Genomic DNA, 22,264 nt, shown 5'->3' on the forward strand with positions numbered 1-22,264 from the left:
TCTCATCAATCTTCAGTTCAAAGGGAAAAAGAACCCAAATCAAAAAGTCCATAACTAGACATGTGGTGATGCAAAAAAAGAGCAAATTTTGGACTCAAGGCTGTAAATGAATAATTAATAATTAATACTAATTAATTGGTAAAATAAACTTTGTGAAAAAGGATCCCATGGGTGACAGTGGCGAATTTGTTCCTCAAGAGACATCGCTAATTGAGAGACCTGCAGAGGGTGAAGCTGCTGCAGCAAACGGAGCAGTCTGTGTTCATTCCCAGCACTGGGACAGAAAGGTGTTCATGTCTCATTTCCACAGACCACAAAAAAAGGTGTGATGGAACTTCTGCCTCTCTCCAGAAATCTTTAATTCCCCAACATGGGAGCTCCTCACTGTTCATCTCAAGCCTATGTTTTCCTTCAGCACAAGCAGAACCCGCTCCACATTTTCATAATTGGCTAAAATAGATTCCAATTGTGTTACCAAACATAGATTTGGGTCCCCAGTGAATTCAGTGAGACCTGAGGGCAGAATATTCCCTTTAGCAGTTTAAATTTGTGATATTTTCATGTTGGGTAGTCTGTAAAGGCTTTTATTCACACCTTCCCTCGCACCCCGTGCACACTCACATATCTACACACAAATATCCTGACTTTCTGCCATTTATTCATAACTGGAGCCCAGCTGTAGAGTTTTTGATGTCTCCTCATCCTGAGGATCTAAGTGAGGTTTTACACTCGTGCTGGCCACGAGGATTTACCAGGCAGAAGTGAAGAACAAAGTGAAAATACTTTACCATCCTCAGAGATGATAAATCTGAAGAGTGCAGGACACTTGACAAAGACAATTTCCCCCACACTTGCAGGTTTCCAGCATGTGATATTGTCCCACATTCCTGGGCAACCTGTGGAAGAGAAGGAGGGATAAAATACATTAGTGGTGGAAATCCATCCCTTTCCTCACACTGAGCTTTGTGGTTGGTTCTTCCTTCTATAAATAAAAATATTTCTGTTTAGAATAACAAACAGTGTCAATTTCCCTGGGAAAAAATATTTTTAATTCATAGGAAAAGCATAAAATGCTTAGTGGCATCACACAGGAATGGCCAGACTCTACTGTCCCAGAAGGTGACATTCCTTAGTCCCAATTAAATCACTTCAACATGCCAGAAACAAATTTTTCCTTGAGTATGAAACCTGCAGCCATTTACTTATCTTTCAGAAGTGCTTGGGTTAATTAAAAAAAAAACACAAAAAAACAATTTATGGATCAGATCTTTGATTAAATTCTATTAATTCCTCTTGTTTTTAATCCCTGAGAAGGTTTGGGAACTCGCTCATTTTGGAACTTTTCTGAAAACTGAAAAGCAATTTCTGCTTCATCCTGCAGCCATTTCTGTGGAAATGTAAAACAAACTCACTCTTCCATCCTGATTATTTTCTAAAAGAATGTCATTCCCTACCAAAGAACTGTCCTAACATCATCCATTATTTTTACTGCAGCCTTTGCTCCAGAAAATATAAACTCACAATGTCAAAAGAGGATTTTTTTGACCTCTAATGATTTCTTGCATCAGCTAAAAATAGATTCAGGTCTTTAATAACAGTTCAATGATGAGGCTTCAGGTGACAAACTTTGAAGCAAAGGTCTGAGCAGAAAAATATACCAATTTCCTACTACATGGAGGCAGGAAGAGGAGGTAAGAGGGCTGAGGGTGGGAGCTGTCTTCTCTTGGGATATAAGAAAAATTAATCTGAAATTTATTGTAGATATAGTAAATGAACCCAGGTCCTGATTCTTTCTGGCCTCTGTGCCAGAGGTGTGAAAAACTGGCTTTCAAGAAGAATAAATCTTCCTGTAATTCTTCAAGCCACCATCTTACCAGCTCAAAAACCTAGAAGGCTTATCCAGTGTCCACAAAAACTCAGAGCAATCTCTCAAATTTCCTACTAATATTAAAAAAACCCCAAAAACTTAGTGAGTGAATCTCAAATTAAAGTCATCTTTTGCCTCAGCAGGAAAAGAGAGAGGAAGCAAACCTAAATATTTCCACTGTTACTTGCATTTGATGTTGAGATTGAATAAATAATCCTATCAACTGAAAAAGAGCCTCCAGCTCCATGATTTTCTGCAAGGTTTTCTGTCAAAATTCTCTCTGACTGCACTCCAAGGGAAATAAAACCTTCAGGAAAAGCAGATAATACTTCCAAGTGTTACTTTCTGCCTGGCACGAGTCCAATATAACGAGATGTGGGTGATGGACTTGTAAAAGCTGTGTGGGCCCCATCAGCTCTGGTGACAGCAGATCCTCCTGGTCCTGGTCCTGGTCCTGGTCCTCCCCTCAGTGGAGCAGGAATGTTCTCAGGACAGGAACTGCTGTCTCTTTTTTTCCCATCAGCTTCAGTGGTAGCAAATCCAGCCCTATGTTTTCTCACCAAAATGTGAGGCTGAGAGCTCCACGTGTGGTGAGCAGAGCAGTTCTGAGCGAGCTGGTGTTTGGAGAATGAGTGTCAAACAACCTTGTTGTGATAATCATAATAACACGACCCACCAGACCCACCAAAATACAAAACTGTGGCAAAAATGCTCATGAAATCACCACAGGAGCTGGGAAAAAAATAAAGGGATCCTTTATATTTTCTCCTCTTTTCCCACTCCTCTCCCAGACTGTTTCCTTTGCCAGATCTCATCCCATGAATGCTGTAATTCACTAGAATATTTCTAAAAGCCTCAAAACCTGGGGTTTGAAAGGTTTGGAATCTCTCAGCTCATGGTGGTGACATTGGGGTGTCCAGTGCAGGGCCAGAAGTCGGACTCAGTGATCCTTGTGGGCTCCTTCCAGCTCAGGATATCCCGATTTTATAATTTTCTGATCCTGTTTATCTACTAAAGATGGAAATCCAGACCACGTTGAGTTCTATTAGATTTTATTGTCTTTGATAACTCTTGTCTGTCCACAGAGCAGGAAATGCATTTTCCATGTAAATCTGAGGATGTGCAGTAACAGGTTTATAGCTCACTGAAGTGTGGCACTATGCACAAAAGTAAATTATGTGTGAACATCCACGTTAATGAGACATTTGCTTACAAGAGATGCTGGAGATAATCAGTGGTTAATGACATCTTTGGAGAGACACCTGTTGGCCTTGCTTGATTTAACTGTGTTGAATAGGAATGGGAAAAAAAATCATATTTTTTCTTAATATTTCAACATAGATCTCTTCCAATATATAGATATTATCCAGCAATGGATAATGCAAAGCAGAGAAATGCAAGGGAATCCTCAGGCTGCAGAACAGGAACAGCCACAGTGTAAATATCCCACGGCAGTGTGGATGAAACTCAGTTAGAGCAGGTGGCTGATTTGTGGTAATTCCATGCAGAGATAAAAACCAGCCCCATTTAGAAAGAAATTAAAAGTTTATTGTTGTAGAAAACACTGTTGTGCTGATATTGGGGGAGAGGGGAGAGAGAAGCAGCAAGTCAAGTAATTTATCTTAAAATAGGGGAGAGATGAAGATTGTTAAGAATTCCCCATAAATAAGGACATTCATTGTCCTATCCTGCATGGAAAAACGTATTTGAAATAAACAATTTAGAAAAGCAAAGAAAAAGCTGACAACAACCAAAAAATAAATAAAAATTTTATGGAATAAAGGGCAGCGTGCACGATCTCCCTGCATTTGTAAACCATGCTGCAGCCAGCAATTCCTGCTGGGTGAAATCTGCCCACGGAAATCAGAGTGACTTGAGTGTGAAACTGCCCAGCAAGGTCTCCTCTGGCACTGGCAGGGTCTCCCCACTGCCCAGTGACGTAGGGATGCTCAACAGGGATTGGAAAGAGGTGCCTCACACACTCCAATTGAGGCTGGACAATATTTCCTAATTTTTACCATCTTAGGAAATCAGTAATAACAAGGAATGGTTTTAAAGAATAAGATTTCATGTGGGATGGAATAAAAAAAAATAAATTACAGATGGTGGTCTTGGTAATGGATGGTCTTGCAATTAAAATAACCACAGATTTACAGAGTCATTAGGGCTGGAAAAGCCCTCTCAGAGCACCAAACCAGCACTGCCAAGTCCACCACTAAGTTGTGTCCCCCAGTGCCACATCCACGTGTTTTTTGTACACTTTTAGGGATGGTGATCCCACCACTTCCCTGGGCAGCCAGTTCCAATCCCTGACCACCCTTCCAGTGAAGAAATTTTCCCCAATATCCAATCTAAACCTCCCCTGGCACAACCCAAGGCTGTTTCCAGAAGGCACAAACCCTGCCTTCCACGTCTGCACCGCAGCCTGCAGCTGGAATTCCTCTTTGGGAACACTGTGGGGTTCATCCCAGACAACACAAGTGTCACCAAACTTGGAACCTGGTCCTGGGAAAGTGTTTCTGGCCTTCCCATAGGATGGGCAGAGAAGTGCCTCCACTTACTCACTTATTCCACTTATCCACCCCTCTCATCTGGGGGATGGATGATCCTTTGGGAGTCCCTATTCTGTGCTGCTGACTTTTGAGGAAACACAAAATCATGCAACTACAGGTTAAATCTGGATTAGCTGAACTTCTAACTTTATTTTTTATTATTATTATTTATTTTTATTTTTTTTTACCCATTTGCCCTGCTCAGCAAAGTTTCCTCTGTAGCTCAGGGAGAGAGAATTTCCAGACAGGAATAATCCCATTTTAAGGTGGCACTGGTGGGGATTCACTATCTCCTCACTGACTACACTCAGTAGAAGGAGGATAAGGAAAAGCTTAGCTTGGACAGCTGCCTTTGAAATGTTTTTTGAAGTGTTTGTATTCCCTACAGGTCCTTTGGAGTAGAAATGACCCAGCTCTGTCCTCTGTTTAGGGCATCACCAGTGGCTCCACAATCTCCTTCAGCCACTTCCCAATCCTGAGGAGTCCAGCTGAGGACTGGGACATATCCCTGAGGAATCTGAACCACAGGCAAACCACACTGGCTGTTTTTAAAAGCCCTCATGATCAGTCCCTTTATCTCTGCCTCAAACTTCTACTTAGAAGGGGAAAAAAAATCATGTTTAGACTGAGCTCCCTGTGACTGCATCAACTTCAAAAAACAGAATCCTTCCTGCTGAAGCATGTTTGTGTAAATTTTATATTAATGTCTATATGAATTTCAGGCTGTGGATTTTTTTATTGTGGATTTTATATAAATTTCGTGTGGAGGCCATGGCATCCATGTTTAAATTCCTCATTGTTGAAGCTGAGGGAGGTGCCCCACACACCTCAGGATGGATCTGACTTGGCAGCCACTGAAGAAGAACAGCTCTTTCAGAGAAAGGTTACATTTATTAAGAAGGAAACTACAATTGTTTATCATTGCAGAGCATTCTGATGCATTTTTAAAATTACACCCAGCATTAAAACCCTTCAAGTCATCTTGCCTCCACAGAGGTCCTCACAAACCTCGTTCCCATTTTTCATTTCACACTTTCCCTAACCTGCTACTCCTGGCAGCTGAAAGGCTCCCACTTGCCTGAAATTTCTGGACAAGCACCAAGAGGACAAAAAAATAAAAACATAAATCCCCTAAGCAAGCCATGCTGGCAGGAGAGCAGCGATAAACAGCTCTTCTGAAATTGCTGATGCTCCTGTTGCCCAGAATCAGAAGAAAAACCCTCAAAACAATATTAGGATTGATAACATAAAGGGCAGACTTTTAATGAAAGCCTTCAGGTGCACAAAATATCCCTATGAGCAGGCAGAGCATTAGATTTTCACAGTTGTTATAAGTTTAATTAATTAGGATAGCTAGGAATTACATCCCATAGGAGACTGGTTGTCCTGCTAACCCAGCCTGCCCCACTGGAGTCCCTCCAAGGGGTTCTTCACCCTTTATCTTGTTATGTCTCCCAATTTCTGGTGCAAAACAAGGTGTCCTTGTTACAAATCATTTTCTTCTAGAAATTCTAAAATTATTTTCTCTAGAAATTCTGAAATTAGGCTTTCTCTCACTGCCTTTTCTAGTCAGGGGAAGAAAATACACATTTCCAGGTGATAATTTATCTTAGAACAGGTTGCCCAGAGAAGTGGTGGATGTCCTGTCCCTGGAAAAGTCCAAGGCCAGGCTGGATGGGGCTTGGAGCAACCTGGGATAGCAGAAGATGTCCCTGAGACTAAACAGAATTTCAGGAAGGTGACACAATGTGTGAGAAACTACTGTTCTGAAGTGTAAGAAAGTGGCAGAAACTCCACAGATAGATATTAAAAACCTACAAAGCTACAAATATATTACAAAGCTAAAAATCTTTAGGTGCCAGTCCCTTAAATTCCTTTTCTCCCCTGTCTAGGGCTGTTTTGAGAGTCACAGCTTACTGGTGTGTAGACAGAAATCCAGATTTTATTCAGCCCCGTGGGTGAAGTTCAGAGGTGAAGGAATTTTAATTTTAATTTTAAAGCAGCTGAGGGCAGGGCCTGTTATCTTTCACCAACACAGAGTGACTGTGGCAGCAGGACTGTGTAAAAACTTCTCTTTTGGGTAGATTTGTGTCCTGTTTTCTTACGGTGCCTGTATCTCAATCTCTATTTACATTAATGTAAATATTATTAAAATCTTTGCACTCTATTTACACTTTTTGTATTAAAATCATCTTCACAGTCTCCACAACATCCTCTCATGTCCTCATCTTGCTCTAGTGCAAAATAGTTCCTCTTATCCCTGACAACTTTTTGGTGAGAGAAGGTGCAAGCCAGAGATGGTTTTTTTTGGTTGGTAAATCCCTGTGCAGTAACTTGTTATTTACTCATTCCCTCCTCTAAACAAAGTGGATAATTCCTACCTGTCTCCTCCTCTATCAAAATTATGATTTTGACATTTTTCTTATAACCAGCACCACTTTTTCAAAATGGGGAAACAATGAGATGGGCAGTGGGATTTATGGATTCACACATAGACAGAAGGTAACAGACAAGGATTTGCATAAAATTTGTTCCCTTGGCAAATCAAGAAAAAATGTAATCACATAAATGCTCGACTTCTGTATTTTTCATGAAGGGAAATAGAGGCCTGAGATGAAAATCCACCCTTCTGGCTTACAGCATTCCCTTTGATTTTCAGTTCCTCTCCTCATTTATTGGTTTAAAATATCACCTCCAAGGTCGTATTGCCTTCAGGAGAGTAATATCAAAGGAAACGTAATGCAACAAAGCAGCATATTAAACTGAATTATGTGGTGCACAATAACTTCTAAAGGGCACACTACATATAAAGCCTTTCAGAGAGGGGGAATATGAGATAGGAGCTCTCTGTTCCTTCATAAATCTGGGTAAATACCAAAATAAATAAGGGCTTGAGCGTGGCCTGGGTGTGGGGATATGATTTCCAAAAGTAATTGACATTTCAAAGTGCAGGTGTCTTCGAGGAGTTCCTGACACAGAAATGTTGTTTCTGGAGGTGTTTGAAGCTGGGCACAGCCCTGGAACTCTGCCCAGAGAGGGAATTGTGCTCCAAAAACAGGGTGGGCAGCAGGACAAGGGAGGGGATTCTGCAGCTCTGCTCTGCTGAGATTCCACCTCGAGCACAGGAAAGATGTGGAGATGTTGGAATAATCCAGAAGAGGACACAGGGATGCTCCCAGAGTCAGAGCCCTGCTGCTCTGGAGCCAGGCTGGGAGAGCTGGGAATGATCCCCTGGAGAAGGATCCAGGGAGAGCTCAGAGCCCCTTGAAGGGCCTGGAGGGGCTCCAGGAGAGCTGGAGAGGGACTGGGGACAAGGGATGGAGGGACAGGACACAGGGAATGGCTCCCACTGCCAGAGGGCAGGGTTAGATAAGGGGTCAGAAATTCTTTACTCTGAGACACTGAACGAGGTGCCCAGAGCAGCTGTGGCTGCCCCTGGATCTCTGGAAGTGTCCAAGGCCAGGTTGGACAGAGCTTGGAGCAGCCTGGGATAGTGGAAGGTGTCTCTGCCATGACAGGAGATGGAATGAGATGAGCTTTAAGTTCCCTTCCAACCTAAATCATTCCAGGGTTCTGTGATTCTTCAGTTTCATTTGAAAGTCCAAACCATAACAGAGCAGAAATGTAACATCAACTGGAATTTCAGGGTAAGTTATAAGAGAAAGTTGGTTTTTTTTCCCTTCCTAGTTCTGCTCCTGATAAATTTTAGAATTTTGAGAATAAAATCTGTTCTTTCATCTGGCACAGTTACTCCACCAGGAAGTATTTTTTTTTCTATCCAAGTAATGCTGTTGCTGCCCAGAGATGATCTTGTGCTGTCTAACCTGGTATTCCTTCCCCTCATCAGTATCAAAGCTTTATGTGCAGCTCTCAGGGAAGTTCTGCATTTATTTTACAGTGTACAAAATAAAATTAAAAAAACCAAAAATCCCCAAACAACTGAGGAGGACACTGCTAGAAAGTTTCCAATTATCACAGAACCACAGAATCCTGGAAGGGTTTGGGTTGGGAGGCACCTTCAAGATCATTTCATTCCACCTCTGTCATAGCAGGGACACTTTCCACTATCCCAGGTTACTCCAAGCTCTGCCCAGCCTGGCCTTGGACACCTCCAGGGATGGAACATCCATCATTTTCTCTGGAAACCTGTTCTAGGATGAATTATCACCTAGAGATGCATATTTTCTTCCCCTAAACAGAAAGGGCAATGAGAGAAAGCCTAATTTTAAGTTTAAACCAGCTGGAATCAGAGGAATTGTACAGGTATTGTGCAGGTTTCTCTGGCAGAGTGGTACATGAAGAACAATAAATTGTGATCCAACTCACCAGCACCTGACCCACCTCAGTGTTTTCCATCAGCTCTCCTTAGACAGCTGCAGCCTCAGGAAAGTTACTCAGAACCATGTTATGATTATTTAGAACCCATTCTTTATGTAATTAGACTTATAAACCATCAGAGCAATTCCTACTGGTGCAGCATTATCAGTAATTTGTTTTATGGGATGACATTATCAGAGATCCAAGTGCAGCACTGTTTGCAGAGAACTTTTTTTAAAAATTGTCCTAATTAATCAAAAAGAACATTAGAAAAAAATTCGTTGAGATATTTCACTTCTAATGTACTGAGTTAGTAATAGATTATATTGAAATGTAAAAGGCAAAGCACTCAAAACACTTTTTTTATTTGAATAACTAATTTAACTAATTTTATAGCATAATATTTTTATAAAATAAATTTTATCCTATTATAAAAATATGACTTCTTGCTAAATCCAACATATATTTTAATTATAAATACACATTTGTTGTACATTATTATCCTAATTAAATTGTGTAAATATTTTATATTATTATATATCTAATGATTCATATGCTATAAATATTATGAAACATTTTATAAAAATATAATACCTGATATATTAAATACACTGCATTTATAACTTTTTTTATCCCTTGAAGATTTTATACATGGCAAAGATCAGCTTTTAAATTACAGGAGCTGTTATTTACAATCAGAGATGTGTAAATTCTTTTTTTTTGCTTTTTAACCTGTTTAGTTCTTTGCAGTCACCAGATATTTATTTCTCAGCTCACACTTATTGCTGCTCTTGCATTGATACCTGCCAAGAAAACCTCATCCAAGAAAATCTCCAGAATCTCTTAAGTGCTGCCAGCCAATTGGCCTTAGGTGAGCTTTGAAGAGTTTTAAAGGGAAACTTCAATTTGGCAAAATCTGTGGAACATTTCTTTGTCTAATTAGGCAGGAGAATAAAAAGCCAATAAGCTGGGAAATCAAGCAGAGTTGTTTCTTTTAAACCCCCTTTAAATATAATAAAAAGGATTGGCTTCTCCTCTTGAGAAAGTCACGGCTTTGCTGGTCAGGAGGCAGGAGACTGTGAAATTACTGAAAAAAATTGAAAAAATTGTAAAGTTTAGGGTTATTTTTTTTTCCCCATCACTGCTGGGTACAGGATGAGACTTCCAAGCTGCCAGGAGCCGAGGCAGTGCCAGGCTCAGCAGCTGCAGATAATCCAGCCTTGCTGGGGACACGGGATGCTGGAGACCACGGGAGCTGCTGGAGGCAGCTCTGCCTGGCACCACCTGCTCCCCCTCGCCTCCTTTATTTCTGGGGACAGCCAGAACATCATCATCCTCCCCCAGCACCAGGTCTGACTCACTTCCCTCCCTTCTGAGGGGAAGGGGATGGCATCCTGCACTTTATCAACTCTGTCTTTCATTAATTGTCCAGGCTGAGACAGATGGGGAGAGGGAGCCGCTCCAGCCGCGCCTCGCGGGCTTCTCGTACATCACACTGCTCCAAATTTTAATCCTCAGAGTAATTTCTGGAAAAGCCATCATGAAAAACCCTGCCTGAAGGTTGCAGAGTCAGGACAGAGTTTGGGAAGATGGGTTAATAACCATAAAAACGTGTTGCTCTTCCACGCAGCTCCATCTTCCCTTGGTAGCATCCTATGGCCAAAACCTGGTGGAAAAAGGGATTGACCAGCATAGAACACTGCCAGCTGTGGCCTGTCTTTGTCAATAGTTCAATTAATATTATCTAACCATGCAACTGGTTATGGTGTTGAAGCAGCTGGATAGAAATAAATACATATATATAAAATATTATATATATTTAATATGTTTTTCCCACAGGTATTAATGTGCCTCGCAGTGAACCTGGCTTTCAGCTAGGGCTAAAAAGGTAAAAAATCTTCCCAAGCTGGAGATCTGAATGGTCCACTGACAGTTTTGCCACCCTTGGAGTGATATTTGGCCCATTATGAGATTTATGGGCCTGTGAAGAAGACATCTGGAAAGATCTCTGGGATAAACAGTTGCCATGGAGACAGAGAAAGTAGAAATTTTTTCAGACTGTCTTTTTTCGTAATTTGGAGTCTGCATTCCTTTGGAAATGGAGACAGGATTTAATGGCATGGAAGGAGATGAGGAGAAAATTTAACAGCAGGTCTCTTGAGCCTTGAGGATTCACAATAATAAATTCACAGCTTCAACTCTTTTCTATCTCAAAAGAAAAGAATGATAACATCTTCCTTTGATTTGTTCATTTCTAACTAATCTCACTCCAGCACTGGACTGGGACTAGAACGGGACACAAACCTTGAAACGGTCTCTGAGTTTGAGTCTTAAAAAATGCCAACACAGGAGAGCAGGATTTTCAAAGGGAATTATTCAGGCAAAGCCTGAGGTTAATAATTGCCTAGTCAATAAGATTTGTCAGGAATTTTGACTTGTTCCTAAAAGGAAACCAAAGGAAACAGGCAAGCAATAAACAACTGAAAAAAGCAGCTGACCTCAAGGCTATGCTATGGATAATTTCAGAAATTAAACTGTGGTACTCATATATTAAGATCCCTCCAAAGGAATTTACAAATTATTACTATTTTTTGTGCTTCAGGCTATCTCTGGGTGTTAAAAACATTTTCTGCTCTTTTTTACAGCTGGAAAACAAAACCAAACAAACCAGAACAAATGGCGACACTGAAATCTAAATGTTCTCCAGGGCCAGAGTTGTAAAATCAAGCTGCCCCTTCATATTCTGACTCCTTCTCCCCACCTCCTTGCTTTTCTGGTGTTTATAAATAGAGTTATCTCCGTGGAAAATGTAGGAGAAGACAAGTTACAACCAATCTTGGGCCAAATTCACTCCTGATGTCACCAGAGTGACGCCAGTGGGGACACTCCTGAGAGGCATTTGTTCCTTGTTTACTCCTTCAAACCTTCGGAGGATGAGAAATGACTGAATTAAATAACTTAATTCCTTCCAGCGTGCAAATTCCATCATCTGCCCTGGAAATTGTTCCAGTGGTGAGTCAAACAATTCCTTATTAGAGCTCGTGGGACCTGATGGTCTAGTGGAGGAAACAAAGGAAATAAATACATTCTCAACAGGCAGTTGTGTCTGTCCCCTGTGAAGGGGGACGTGCACATGCTGCATTTCACGCTCCTGAGCAGGAACACAGAGTTTAGTGTCAGAGTTTAACAAATCCTCCCTCCTCTTCCATACTGAACTTCTCTGAGGGCCCACAACGTATTCAGAGTGGAAAAAAATAACACTGCAAATTCAGTGTGATTCAACCTCACTGGGGTCACTGGAAATGGGATAAACAGTTCTATATATTCTATAAAATAGAAGATGTCAGAAGTATTTCTGATATTTAGGTACAGGGAACACGTTAGGTGAAAATTCCCAGAAAGCCACAGCAAGACCCAAAATTACAGTTGTGTTAATGCAAAATCTGAATAAATAGAGACAAGATAATTCCTCTTTGTTTTGAAGAAGTGTGATGGGTCTGGCTTTCTTTATCTAAAAGCTGGCAGGATACACCAAGAAATGGGGAGTGGCTGCCAAGAGGACTTGACAATTAATGGTCAATTCACAGGAGCAGCAACACCAAGAACATACAGAGATATGGATCCAGCCCTCAGCAGTTCTGGGTTAGTCACTGCCTCCATAAAAGCCATTGATGGAATCATTGAAGGAAGAAGTGTTTTGGAAAGAATGTGGATTTTACCAGTATTTGTGAAGAACAAACCAAAATCTGCACGTCCTCAATTTCTTATGGCTTATTCCTGTAAATGAGGAGTTAATTCCAAAAGAGCTAATTAGTTTCTCCATGTCTAAAGCTGCTGTGAGTAAGAGACCAATTGATTTAGAAAGTTTACAGATGGGTTAAAAAAGAAATATAAAAATTAAGTAAGTATATTTTTATTCCTTCTCACCCTCTTCCTATTAGAAAGGGTTAAAGATCATGGAGGAAGGAAATTGTTTTGTGGTCTTTCTCTCAAATATTTGTGGGCAGGTAATTACCCTCCCATATGAAAATCTCCATGCATCTAATCAATTTATTTTTTTTTAATTGGAATATGAAATCATTATGGAAAAATAGAAAATAATCCTAAAGGGACCTGTGGAGTTCACAGAGCTCCCTTCTTTCACACAGGCAAAATAAACCATAACTAAAGTATCCAAAAGGAATTTGGGGAGTTCTCATTGTCTATGACATGTTTGTTAGCTGGACAAAGCACGAAAAAAAATATTACAGGGCACAATTCTGTGTGGTTGAGTTACAAAGATCCAGAAACTTCTTTATGTTTCAGTCAACTTGAGAATTTTTGACTTGCAGGGATGACAATAACTTCAGTGTCATTTATAAAGACAATAATAAATTTCTCCCTGATATTCTAAGAATGAACAGATGTTGTGTTATTTAGCAGATTTAAAATGAAATCCTGATGTGACCCTCAGATATAAGTTTTTATAACTGTAGGTGTGTATTTATGCATGTATAGAGTAAAGGTTTATATTTACATTCATCTTCAGACAGATTACCCTGTCCACATTCTATTGGAGATACAGGTAGAAGAAAAATTAGGAAGCATACAAAATCCACTCAGTTTATCACCCAAGTGAGAAATCTTATTCATGTGAGCAGGAATGCTCAGCTGCTGTAACCACACCACTGGAAAATCTCTTTATCAGTTCTCAATCCAGTGGAATAATGGGAAACAAATCATTTCTGGTCTGTCCTGCATGAAGACAATTATGAAACAGTCTTTCTGACTGGGAGCACCCTGTTTAATTCTGTTCAGGTTTATTCAGTTCTGATAACCCTGGGTTCTGGTGTGGGCACTTTACAGGTTAGCAGAGAAGGGGTGGAATTACATTAATCATTATTTTTTATGGCCAAAAACCCTGAGCAGACTCAAGTCCTTTCCTGTCTTGGGAATAAGGATGAGGCACATTCTTAAAATACACCCAAAAATCCTTCAGAGAGTTTTATTAATTGTTTGTGTTATTTCAATTTGGCTTTGTTCTTGGCTTGGCCATACTCATTACACATTCTAATAATTGTTTTTCTCCTCCAAAGCATTTCCTTGTGCATTGACTTCTGTGTCCAGTAATTTTTTCAGCCAGATCCTGGCTGGTCACTCAGTGATGGATCCTTCCAGCCTTGCCTTTTGTTTGGGTTGTGATTTGCACTTGTTTTGTTCCACTCTGCTCCCTTCGATTTGTTTTTGTGCAAAAGGACACAAACCAATCGATTCCAGCAGCTGTGGGAGCAGGAAATGTATGGCTTGATTACCAAAAGTGCAAGCTGCCATGGAAGTCTGAAATGGCTTTTAGGGTAATCAGAAAGGCAAGGAAAAGGATCAATAGGAAAAGCATCTGCAGGTGCTTGTCCTCAAGACTGAACTCTGCTCTTGAAGGGTGAAAATGATGTTGTTTAACCAATGTCCAGCTATTTGCCTAAGGTTCTCATTTGGTTTACCAAAAAAACCCCAAACAAACCACCAAAAACCAAACAAAATCCACCAAAACTTAAAAAAAACAAAGCAACAAAAAAAACCCAAAAAACAATGCCAATAAACCCCAACCAACCAAAAAAACCCAAAAAAACCCCAACCAATACAACAACCAAAACGCCAACTAGAAAAACAAAATAATGAGCAATATGAACACTGAAAAAAAGAGGAATTCCAGGACTGGAAAGTGAAATAGGCAGCTCAGATCTCTGAAATTATGAATAAGCCTTCAGTGGAACTCAGTTTGCTTATCTAGGCACCTTAATTTAGGTTTTTTAATATGCAAACTGGATGTAAATCTCAGTATCTATCAACTCTACAAGGAGTCTTGGGAGACTCCCCAGCTAATTTAGGCAATAATTTAGATGTTTAACATCCAGTGATGCAATTTTTCCCCAAGAGGGGCATTTTTTCCCTAAATACAGAGCCCAGCACAGTTCCCTTTATGGAAACACACGCCAAAAATGCCCAATGGATTCAGCAGGAGTTGAGATGGGATTGAGAGGAGCAGAATTCCACCTGTTCTTGGTGTTGACAACAGAACCCTTCCACTGCCAGCTGGGGATTGGCTGCTCTCATTTTGGTAAAAAATGTGTTTACTCAAGGAATCATCAAAATTTTAAAGGTGCAACTTGTCAAAGATCTTTTTAAAAAACAAGCTGATCACAGCTATAAATATTTTATTATCTGGGAAGTGAGGCTTTTTGGGTATTTCCACATGGCTTGAGGCTCAAAAAATATTCAAGTTAAAACTAAAAATGCCTCTAAACTCCATGTTTGCAATGTTGTGCAAGAGACAGGTAATTACTTTGATTCATCTGTAAATAATTTATAAGACATTATACATTCATTGAGCTGTCAAAATCGTGAGCCTTCATGGCATCTGGGAGCAAAACTCACAAAGGAAAAGAGGAGGAAAGAACATTTATTTTAACAGATCAATTTGAAGTCTTGTTGGCAAGTTTTCTAAATTCTATTCCTTTCCAGCTGTTTTGCAGGAATAATGGTTATACTGGAAAGAAAATGGACTCCAACTTTCAACTCCTGGTGATAGGAAATGAAGGAAAATCAGATGGCACATCAATAGGGCAGAAGGTCTTCTATCTCACTTCTGAAGTATCTTAATATATTTTCTTAAAATAGTTATAAAACATGGGCTGGCAAAATCATCTTTTTTCCTCTTTTTTTAATTTTTTTCTTTTTTCATAGGAGAGCCTACACGTCCACTTTAAGCAAATATTCTGTTTTCAGCCAGGTAAAGTGAGATTAATTTCACTTTTAAACCCAAGAGTGACATTGCCAAAGAATTCTTGCACCACAGAATAACTTGTTTCTGTGGTGGAACTCACATTAGAAAATGAAATCTCAAGCTGGGAAGCAGAACATCACAGGCAAAGGTAATTTGCTTTCTTGCACAGAATGCAAAATTCTCCTCTCCAGGAGGAAATGTCGCCACATATTAAGCTTTATGACCCCCAAAACAAAATATGAGTTCTTTTTTTCCTTCATTTCTGTTACAAAGGACTGAAAAAACAGCATGACAGAATTTTCCCTTTGTACTTCCGTGTTCCCTCCTTTCCTTGTGAGAAATTTGGGGAAGGAATTGCACATTTTTCATTCCCTGCCTTTTTCCAGGAGCAAATCACCACGTCCACTCTGAGCCAGCAGTGCTGGATAGCAGCTCATGGGCAAAGCCAAGGTTCTCCCTTCCTCACCCTCATCCTCCTTTCCACAGAAACTCAAAAAAAAAAAAATATAATGAAGATTGGACCTCCAGCTCCTCCTCCTTTGTTCTTCCAGTGGTGCAGAAGCCCAAGAAATTTGTGTAAGAAAATAAAGCTTAGTAAGGGCTCAGGAGTTGATATTTATGGAATGGTTGGATTGGAAAGAACCTTAAGGACCATTTAATTCCAATTCCCCTGCCATGGGCACAGAATATATGAATGAGACTTTTGCAGCTCCTTTTGAGGGTAAATAGGGCTGAATTATCTCATTTTTGCCATGTTGAGATAAGTACATACAGAGATTTTCCTACCACTTACCAGATGGAGCAGTTAAAATCTTGTTACAGCACTGCAACTTGCTCATCCATTTGAAGATGATTTAACTTACTGTGCTTCAGTTTTATTTTGCTGAGGAAAAATCAATATGCAAAGCCTGTCTGGAGTCCAAATTATTACACTTATTCAGCTGCATGTATTATTGAGTAGGCAGTTCCCTGTAATGAAGTTCTTGGCTTAAGTTTGTGAGGTATATTAAGAAGTAGTTGATGCAACAAGAAATGAAATTGTACAGTTGGGCAGTTTTAAGCACTGGTCACCTCAGTGAGAGCATCAGTGTGTGGTGAAATCTCATAAGAGAAAAACATTTCATGGTAAGAACGGGCTAAGAAGACTCTCTTGAGTCTTTGGTCCAATAAAATTTTATTCACAGCTTTCCCAATTGATCCTAAAGTACAGGCAAATAGAAAAAAAGGAGTGATTTTAAATAAAATGTCAGAATGTTCCTCCAGAAAACCCAAGTGCTGGTGAAGAGGTGACTCTTAAGTGGGCACAGGAGTTATCAACAGAATGCCATGGGAATTTCTTCCAGCCCTTTCTTGCTCCCATGGCTTTTATTGCTCTCCCAGCAGTGCTCTAAGTACAGGCAACCACTCCATGAATAAAGGAAGCAGCACCTGGCAGATGTGCTTTCCAGAGTGGGACTTAATGGACCATTTCCAACATCTACATTTGAATGGCTCTCCAAGTTTTTGTGGGGATAGATAGAAACAGGAAACTCTGGAGAACATTGTCCTCATTGGACAGCAGATGTTCAAAATGCATCTCAGGAGTCACTCCCCACAAAAACAGCTTTTGTCCTTGGACTGGGGAGGCAGCTTTGGGGCAATAGCCAAGCTGGGAACACCAAGGGCATGGAGACCAATCATTATGGATAAGTTCTGTGAGGAAAACTCAGAGAATCCCAGAATCTCCTGAGTTAGCAGGGACACACAAGGATTGAGGAATCCAGCTGCTGGTCCTAGCTGAATCTCTGCTCCTTTTCCTGCTCCTGCCCCACAGAAAGGCAGAAGGAACAGAGATCCTGATTGTCATCACCAGCAACAGGGAACATCACTGCAAATGGGGAGCCATTGCAGGGCATGGTGGGATGGGCAGATATTACAGATTTACCATCACACTGGGGAATAAACATGCAATTAACACAGCCCAGAGTCCTAATTTCAGTCTGTTTTGGTAGATCCTGTTATATTCACTGGCCATAATTAAGGAATTAATTATCTGCAGAAGCTCAAAGCTGAATAATTAAGGAGAGGATCAAAATCTGTATTTTGTCTGTATTAATGTGTATATCAGCATCTTTTTCATCCTTCCAGGCTTTTATAAGATCAAGCTGGGATCATAATCTCTTGCTGTACTGTCCTTTATTGCTGTACTGTCTTCTCCTTGCCTTTGGGAAGTTTGACTAAAACAACCAAATTTCCTGGATGTGATGTGCAGTAATCCTGGGTTTTCTCTCTTACAAACAAGTGCTCAGAATTATTCACTTTAGGAATATTTTTTTCTTTCTTTTTTGTCTACAATCAATGTATTTTTTTCATAGTTTGGTTAACATCCTCCAGCAAACAAAACTTCCCTTTTTTTTCTTTTTTTTGTGTTTTTTGTTTTGTTTGTTTTGTTTTGTTTTTTTTGTTGGTTGGTTGTTTTTAGGATTTTCTTAGGAAACATGACTGCTTCTCTGGAAATGCCTATCTCTTTTCACTGAGATTCAGAGAACCATGAGTTTTTTGGGGTGGAAGGGACCTTGGAAAATCATCCAGTCCAAATCTGCTGCAATGATCAGAGACATCTTTAATTACAGCTTAAGTGTCTCACCTTCCACTCCAGTCCATGAAGTCAATGTATTTACTGAAGCTTTGGAAGCAATTCCTGGGATAAAATGAAGCTGTCTCTGGGCAGTGATCTGCACTTTGAAGTCTTCTATTTTCCATCACTGGTTATTCAGGGAGCCTGGGTGACAGACTGGACACAGGGGATTTAGGAAGCTCTGTCAGGTATTCTGACTCTGAGGATTTAATTTATTTTAACAAAGGTAAGGTTTTATTACAACCTTCGATTTTTCAGGGGACTGAGTTTCCAGTCTGGATCTTCTCAAGGCCCCATGTCAGAATGTCTGGGTTCCCTAAGGAATCCAGGGACTCTTGTGTTCACATGCATCTGGTCCTAAAAATCTCCAAATTCCCCATTTCTCTTGCTTCAGGAGCTTGTTGGACACCAGAAAGCAATTACAGGCAAAGTCTAGGGTTCATCCAGGGCTCCTCTGAAGTGTAATCATTGCCAGAGAGGAGAAACCCAAAGCCCATCAGTGCTGTCTGACTCCATGTCTCATCCCTGGAAATAAAGATCCCAGAAACCAGTCAATTGTGCCACTGCCTTCAGCAAGGATCGAGCTCTGTCTCTCACTGCTGTGTTTTCTCAGGGACACACACAGTCTGAAGCAGCAAAAAAGCATTGCTTTGTCAGAAAATCCAGCAGCCAGCCACAGAACAAGCCATGGGAATAAGAACCAAAGGGATTTTCACACAATTCCCTTTGAAAAGAAGATCCACTTGTCTGGCACCTGACTCACTCATTTTTACAGAAGCACAAGACATTTGCAGGACCTTTATGGAAACACGATCTCCATGCAAGGAAACACTCTTTGTCCAGCAACACAGAAGAGTCCAGCAGCTGCCTGCTGGGATAGACCACTGGTTTAGAAGGAGTTAACCATCACAGATCACTTACCAATTATCACTCAATTAGAATTCAGATCACTCCTTAACAGATTTTTGGGGATTTGTATATTTGGCCGTGGTACCACAGACATTAAAAATTCGATGAGTGCATGTTGTCACAGCTTCCAGCTGCTCATGGCTCTGCAGATACTGACAGATGAAACCATCCCTCATTAACTGGGTGAGTTTTACTGCTGCTCATCATTCATTTTTTAACTTCAGTGGCCTGCTAGAACATGATTGCAATCACATGTGCTGCTCACAGTGACTTGGGACAATGTGAATTAGAAGAGTACCAATGTCCCAGTAGTAAAATCAGTTGCAAAGGCACCTAAAATCAAGGAATTATGGAATGGTTTAGGTTGGAAGGGACAGTAAAGATCACTTCATTCCACCCCACCATGGGCAGGGACACTTTACAAAGCATCAGGCTGCATCTAGTACACTGTGCATTTGAAAATGTTCATTAAAAACCCCAAACCAACCAACCAACCAAGCAAAAATCAATGAAACACACACAAAAAACCCCACTAAAAGTAAACAATAGAGGGGGAAAACCCTCACATTTTAATAAACTCTGCATAAACTGTAAAAAAAACTGCTGTCTTTGCTCTCAATCATCATGAACTGGATGGTCAGAGTGTTCTTCTTGATAATAATTAAGTCTGGACCAAAGAAAAGAGAGGATTTAATGAACTGGATGTCATCACAGAAACAAGGAACTCACAGGTAGAACTGTGCAAAAAATGTGTATTTTACTTTTAAACTTTGTTTTAAAAATCCAATTCTGTTTAATTAAGTGAGAGTTTTTCCTCCATTTTGTCTGACATGAAAACAGAGTCAGGCAGAGAGGAAATTTCATTTTTAGCTTTTTATCTTGAATTTTATCATTTCTTTACTTTTTATCCCTGATTCAATTTAAGTACAAGTACCTCTGAAACAATGTTCTGTTGAACAGAACAATATGAAATGGCCATATATTTTCATTTTCCAAATTTGTTAATGGTTTCTATTTTTCAGCCTTAATTATTTTAAAATGTAACCTGAACATTTTTCAATGACTAAACTGCTCGCAGAGAAATACTTTTATTCAATCTGGTTCCCAGAAACTCATCTTATCCGAGTCATTATCTTACCCAGCTGCCTGGACAAATTCAAATTCACCTTTCATTTTCTTTTAACTTATGTTCCTTGCCTATTACAGAAGGACTTCCTGGCAATTCTGGAGATGACAAAAGTAATGGCTTTGAAAGAACCAGGTGGGAATTATCACAATGAATACACTATGGGATGGGAACAGCAGCTCAAACACATGTTTCACAGCTAATGGTGTTTCCAGAGATGTAGATATTAAATTCCAGTACTTTCCTTTCCCTTTTTTTTTTTTTTTTTTTTTGAATGGAAGTCCAGCAAATGCTGAGATGATGACTAAACTCAGATTTATCAGCAGGGCTTGCAAAGGTGGCAGTCCTTGTTTAAACCACCAAAGTGTGTTCCTGCTGCCCGAGGAGATAACAGAAATTTCTGCCCCATTACAGCAAGCTTTGCATCTTTTTTCTCTGAGTCATCTTCCCTGACCCTCCCCAGGCTGATCATCACCTTGCCTGAGCTTTAACCAGGTTAGAGAGTCCATAGGGCTAAACTCATCCTCTGGCCTCCCTCTTGGGTCAGGAGAGAGAAAAAGACCTTTACAGAGAACAATTTATCCCCAAATAGATAATAATAATAATTAAATAAATAAATAATCAAATAAATAATTAAATAAATAAATAAATAAATAATGAACAATATTAAATAATAAACAATAAAAATAAATAAAAATATATATAATATATAATATAATATATATAATATATAAGATATAATATATAATATATAAGATATAAGATATAAGATATAAGATATAAGATATAAGATATAATATATGATATAATATATAATATATAATATATAATATATAATTTATAATATATAATCTATAATATATATTCTGTAATATATAATATATAATATATAATTTATAATATATAATATATAATAAATAGTAAATAATAAGTAATAAATAATAAATAATAAATAATAAATAATAAATAATAAATAATAAATAATAAATAATAAACAATAAATAATAAATAATAAATAATAAATAGTAAATAGTAAATAGTAAATAATAAATAATAAAGCTCTGAACCCAGAGCTACAAAGGAATAACTCCAAGGAAGGACACATGCCTCTACAGGGTTCAGACTTTGTTTAGGTCAGAGAATTGAGGGGTTATTCAGTAAAATGCAGAGAGATAAATTCCACCCCTGGAGACAAAGTGGTGAAAAAGAACTCACAAGGTTTGAGGTTAAGATTCTCACGACAGGGACTGAGGTATCCACACTGTGCTGTGGAACATCCACGGCAGGGCTGTGCCCAGGTGAGGCAGGGCACACCTGTGCACACCCCACCTTTTGCCAGGGCTCAGCACTGTCCCATGGACAGCACACAGCTCTGGAGACAAGGGGGCACTGCCTTGAGGAATCATTCTCTTGAAGGTGAAACACACACTGTGATCCCTGATGGAGAATTGCCCAGAGATTCCCAGTCTAGTGGCAATCCAGCTGGGCCTGGAAGGAAAAGCTGTCGGATCACACAAACTCTTTCTTCTCCCAGCACCATGAGAGTTATAATGCCAAAGAACATCCCTGCTCATCTGCCATCGATATTTTGTCTAGGGTGCAATGGGGATGGTATTTGAATCCCTCCTTCCAGGAATTCTTCAGAAAAGAAAAATTATTGTTGTACTGTTTGCCTCCCCAGGCAGAGCATCTAGGTAAATATAGCTTAGCTGTTTATTAAGGAGGAATGAGAAAGAAACATCCTGGAGGCTTTTCCAAGAAATGTGGTGGTTCATCCATTTGAGGTTTGTCCTGTCTGCAGCTGTGTCTAGCAAAAAACCTTTCCTTAAATTATTCCAGAGCAGCTTGGCTGTGACACAACACCCTTTCCTTCCCCTGCCAAAGCTGGTCCTGAACTTTTCCAATGGCAATGCACTCCCAGGCTTTCAGCCTCACTGATGTGACTGAATTCACAGTAGCTCAGCATCAACCTTTTTAGCTTCAGCTGCTCCATTTGAGGAAAAGATGCTTAATGGAGCCAGAAGCTTGGTTTATGCCTGGAAAATGAAGATTTTGGTCATTATCACCAACAGAATTAATTAAACCCAACTTCAGACCTCCACAATGATTGTGTTAA

The 22,264-nt window shown here is 39.7% G+C and overlaps 1 protein-coding gene across 10 annotated transcripts in view; it reads right to left on the reverse strand.

Annotated features, from left to right (window-relative positions):
- Positions 1-22,264, reverse strand: part of ADCYAP1R1 (ADCYAP receptor type I) — a 141,945-nt gene that overhangs the window by 54,302 nt on the left and 65,379 nt on the right. For all 10 annotated transcript variants that reach the window (XM_015619634.1, XM_015619633.1, XM_015619631.1 and 7 more), the window contains exon 5: positions 789-896. In XM_015619634.1, coding sequence (XP_015475120.1) covers positions 789-896 — 108 coding nt within the window. The remainder of the gene's footprint in view (positions 1-788; positions 897-22,264) is intronic.

Source organism: Parus major, chromosome 2 (genome assembly GCF_001522545.3).
Source record: "Parus major isolate Abel chromosome 2, Parus_major1.1, whole genome shotgun sequence".
Taxonomy (NCBI): domain Eukaryota; kingdom Metazoa; phylum Chordata; class Aves; order Passeriformes; family Paridae; genus Parus; species Parus major.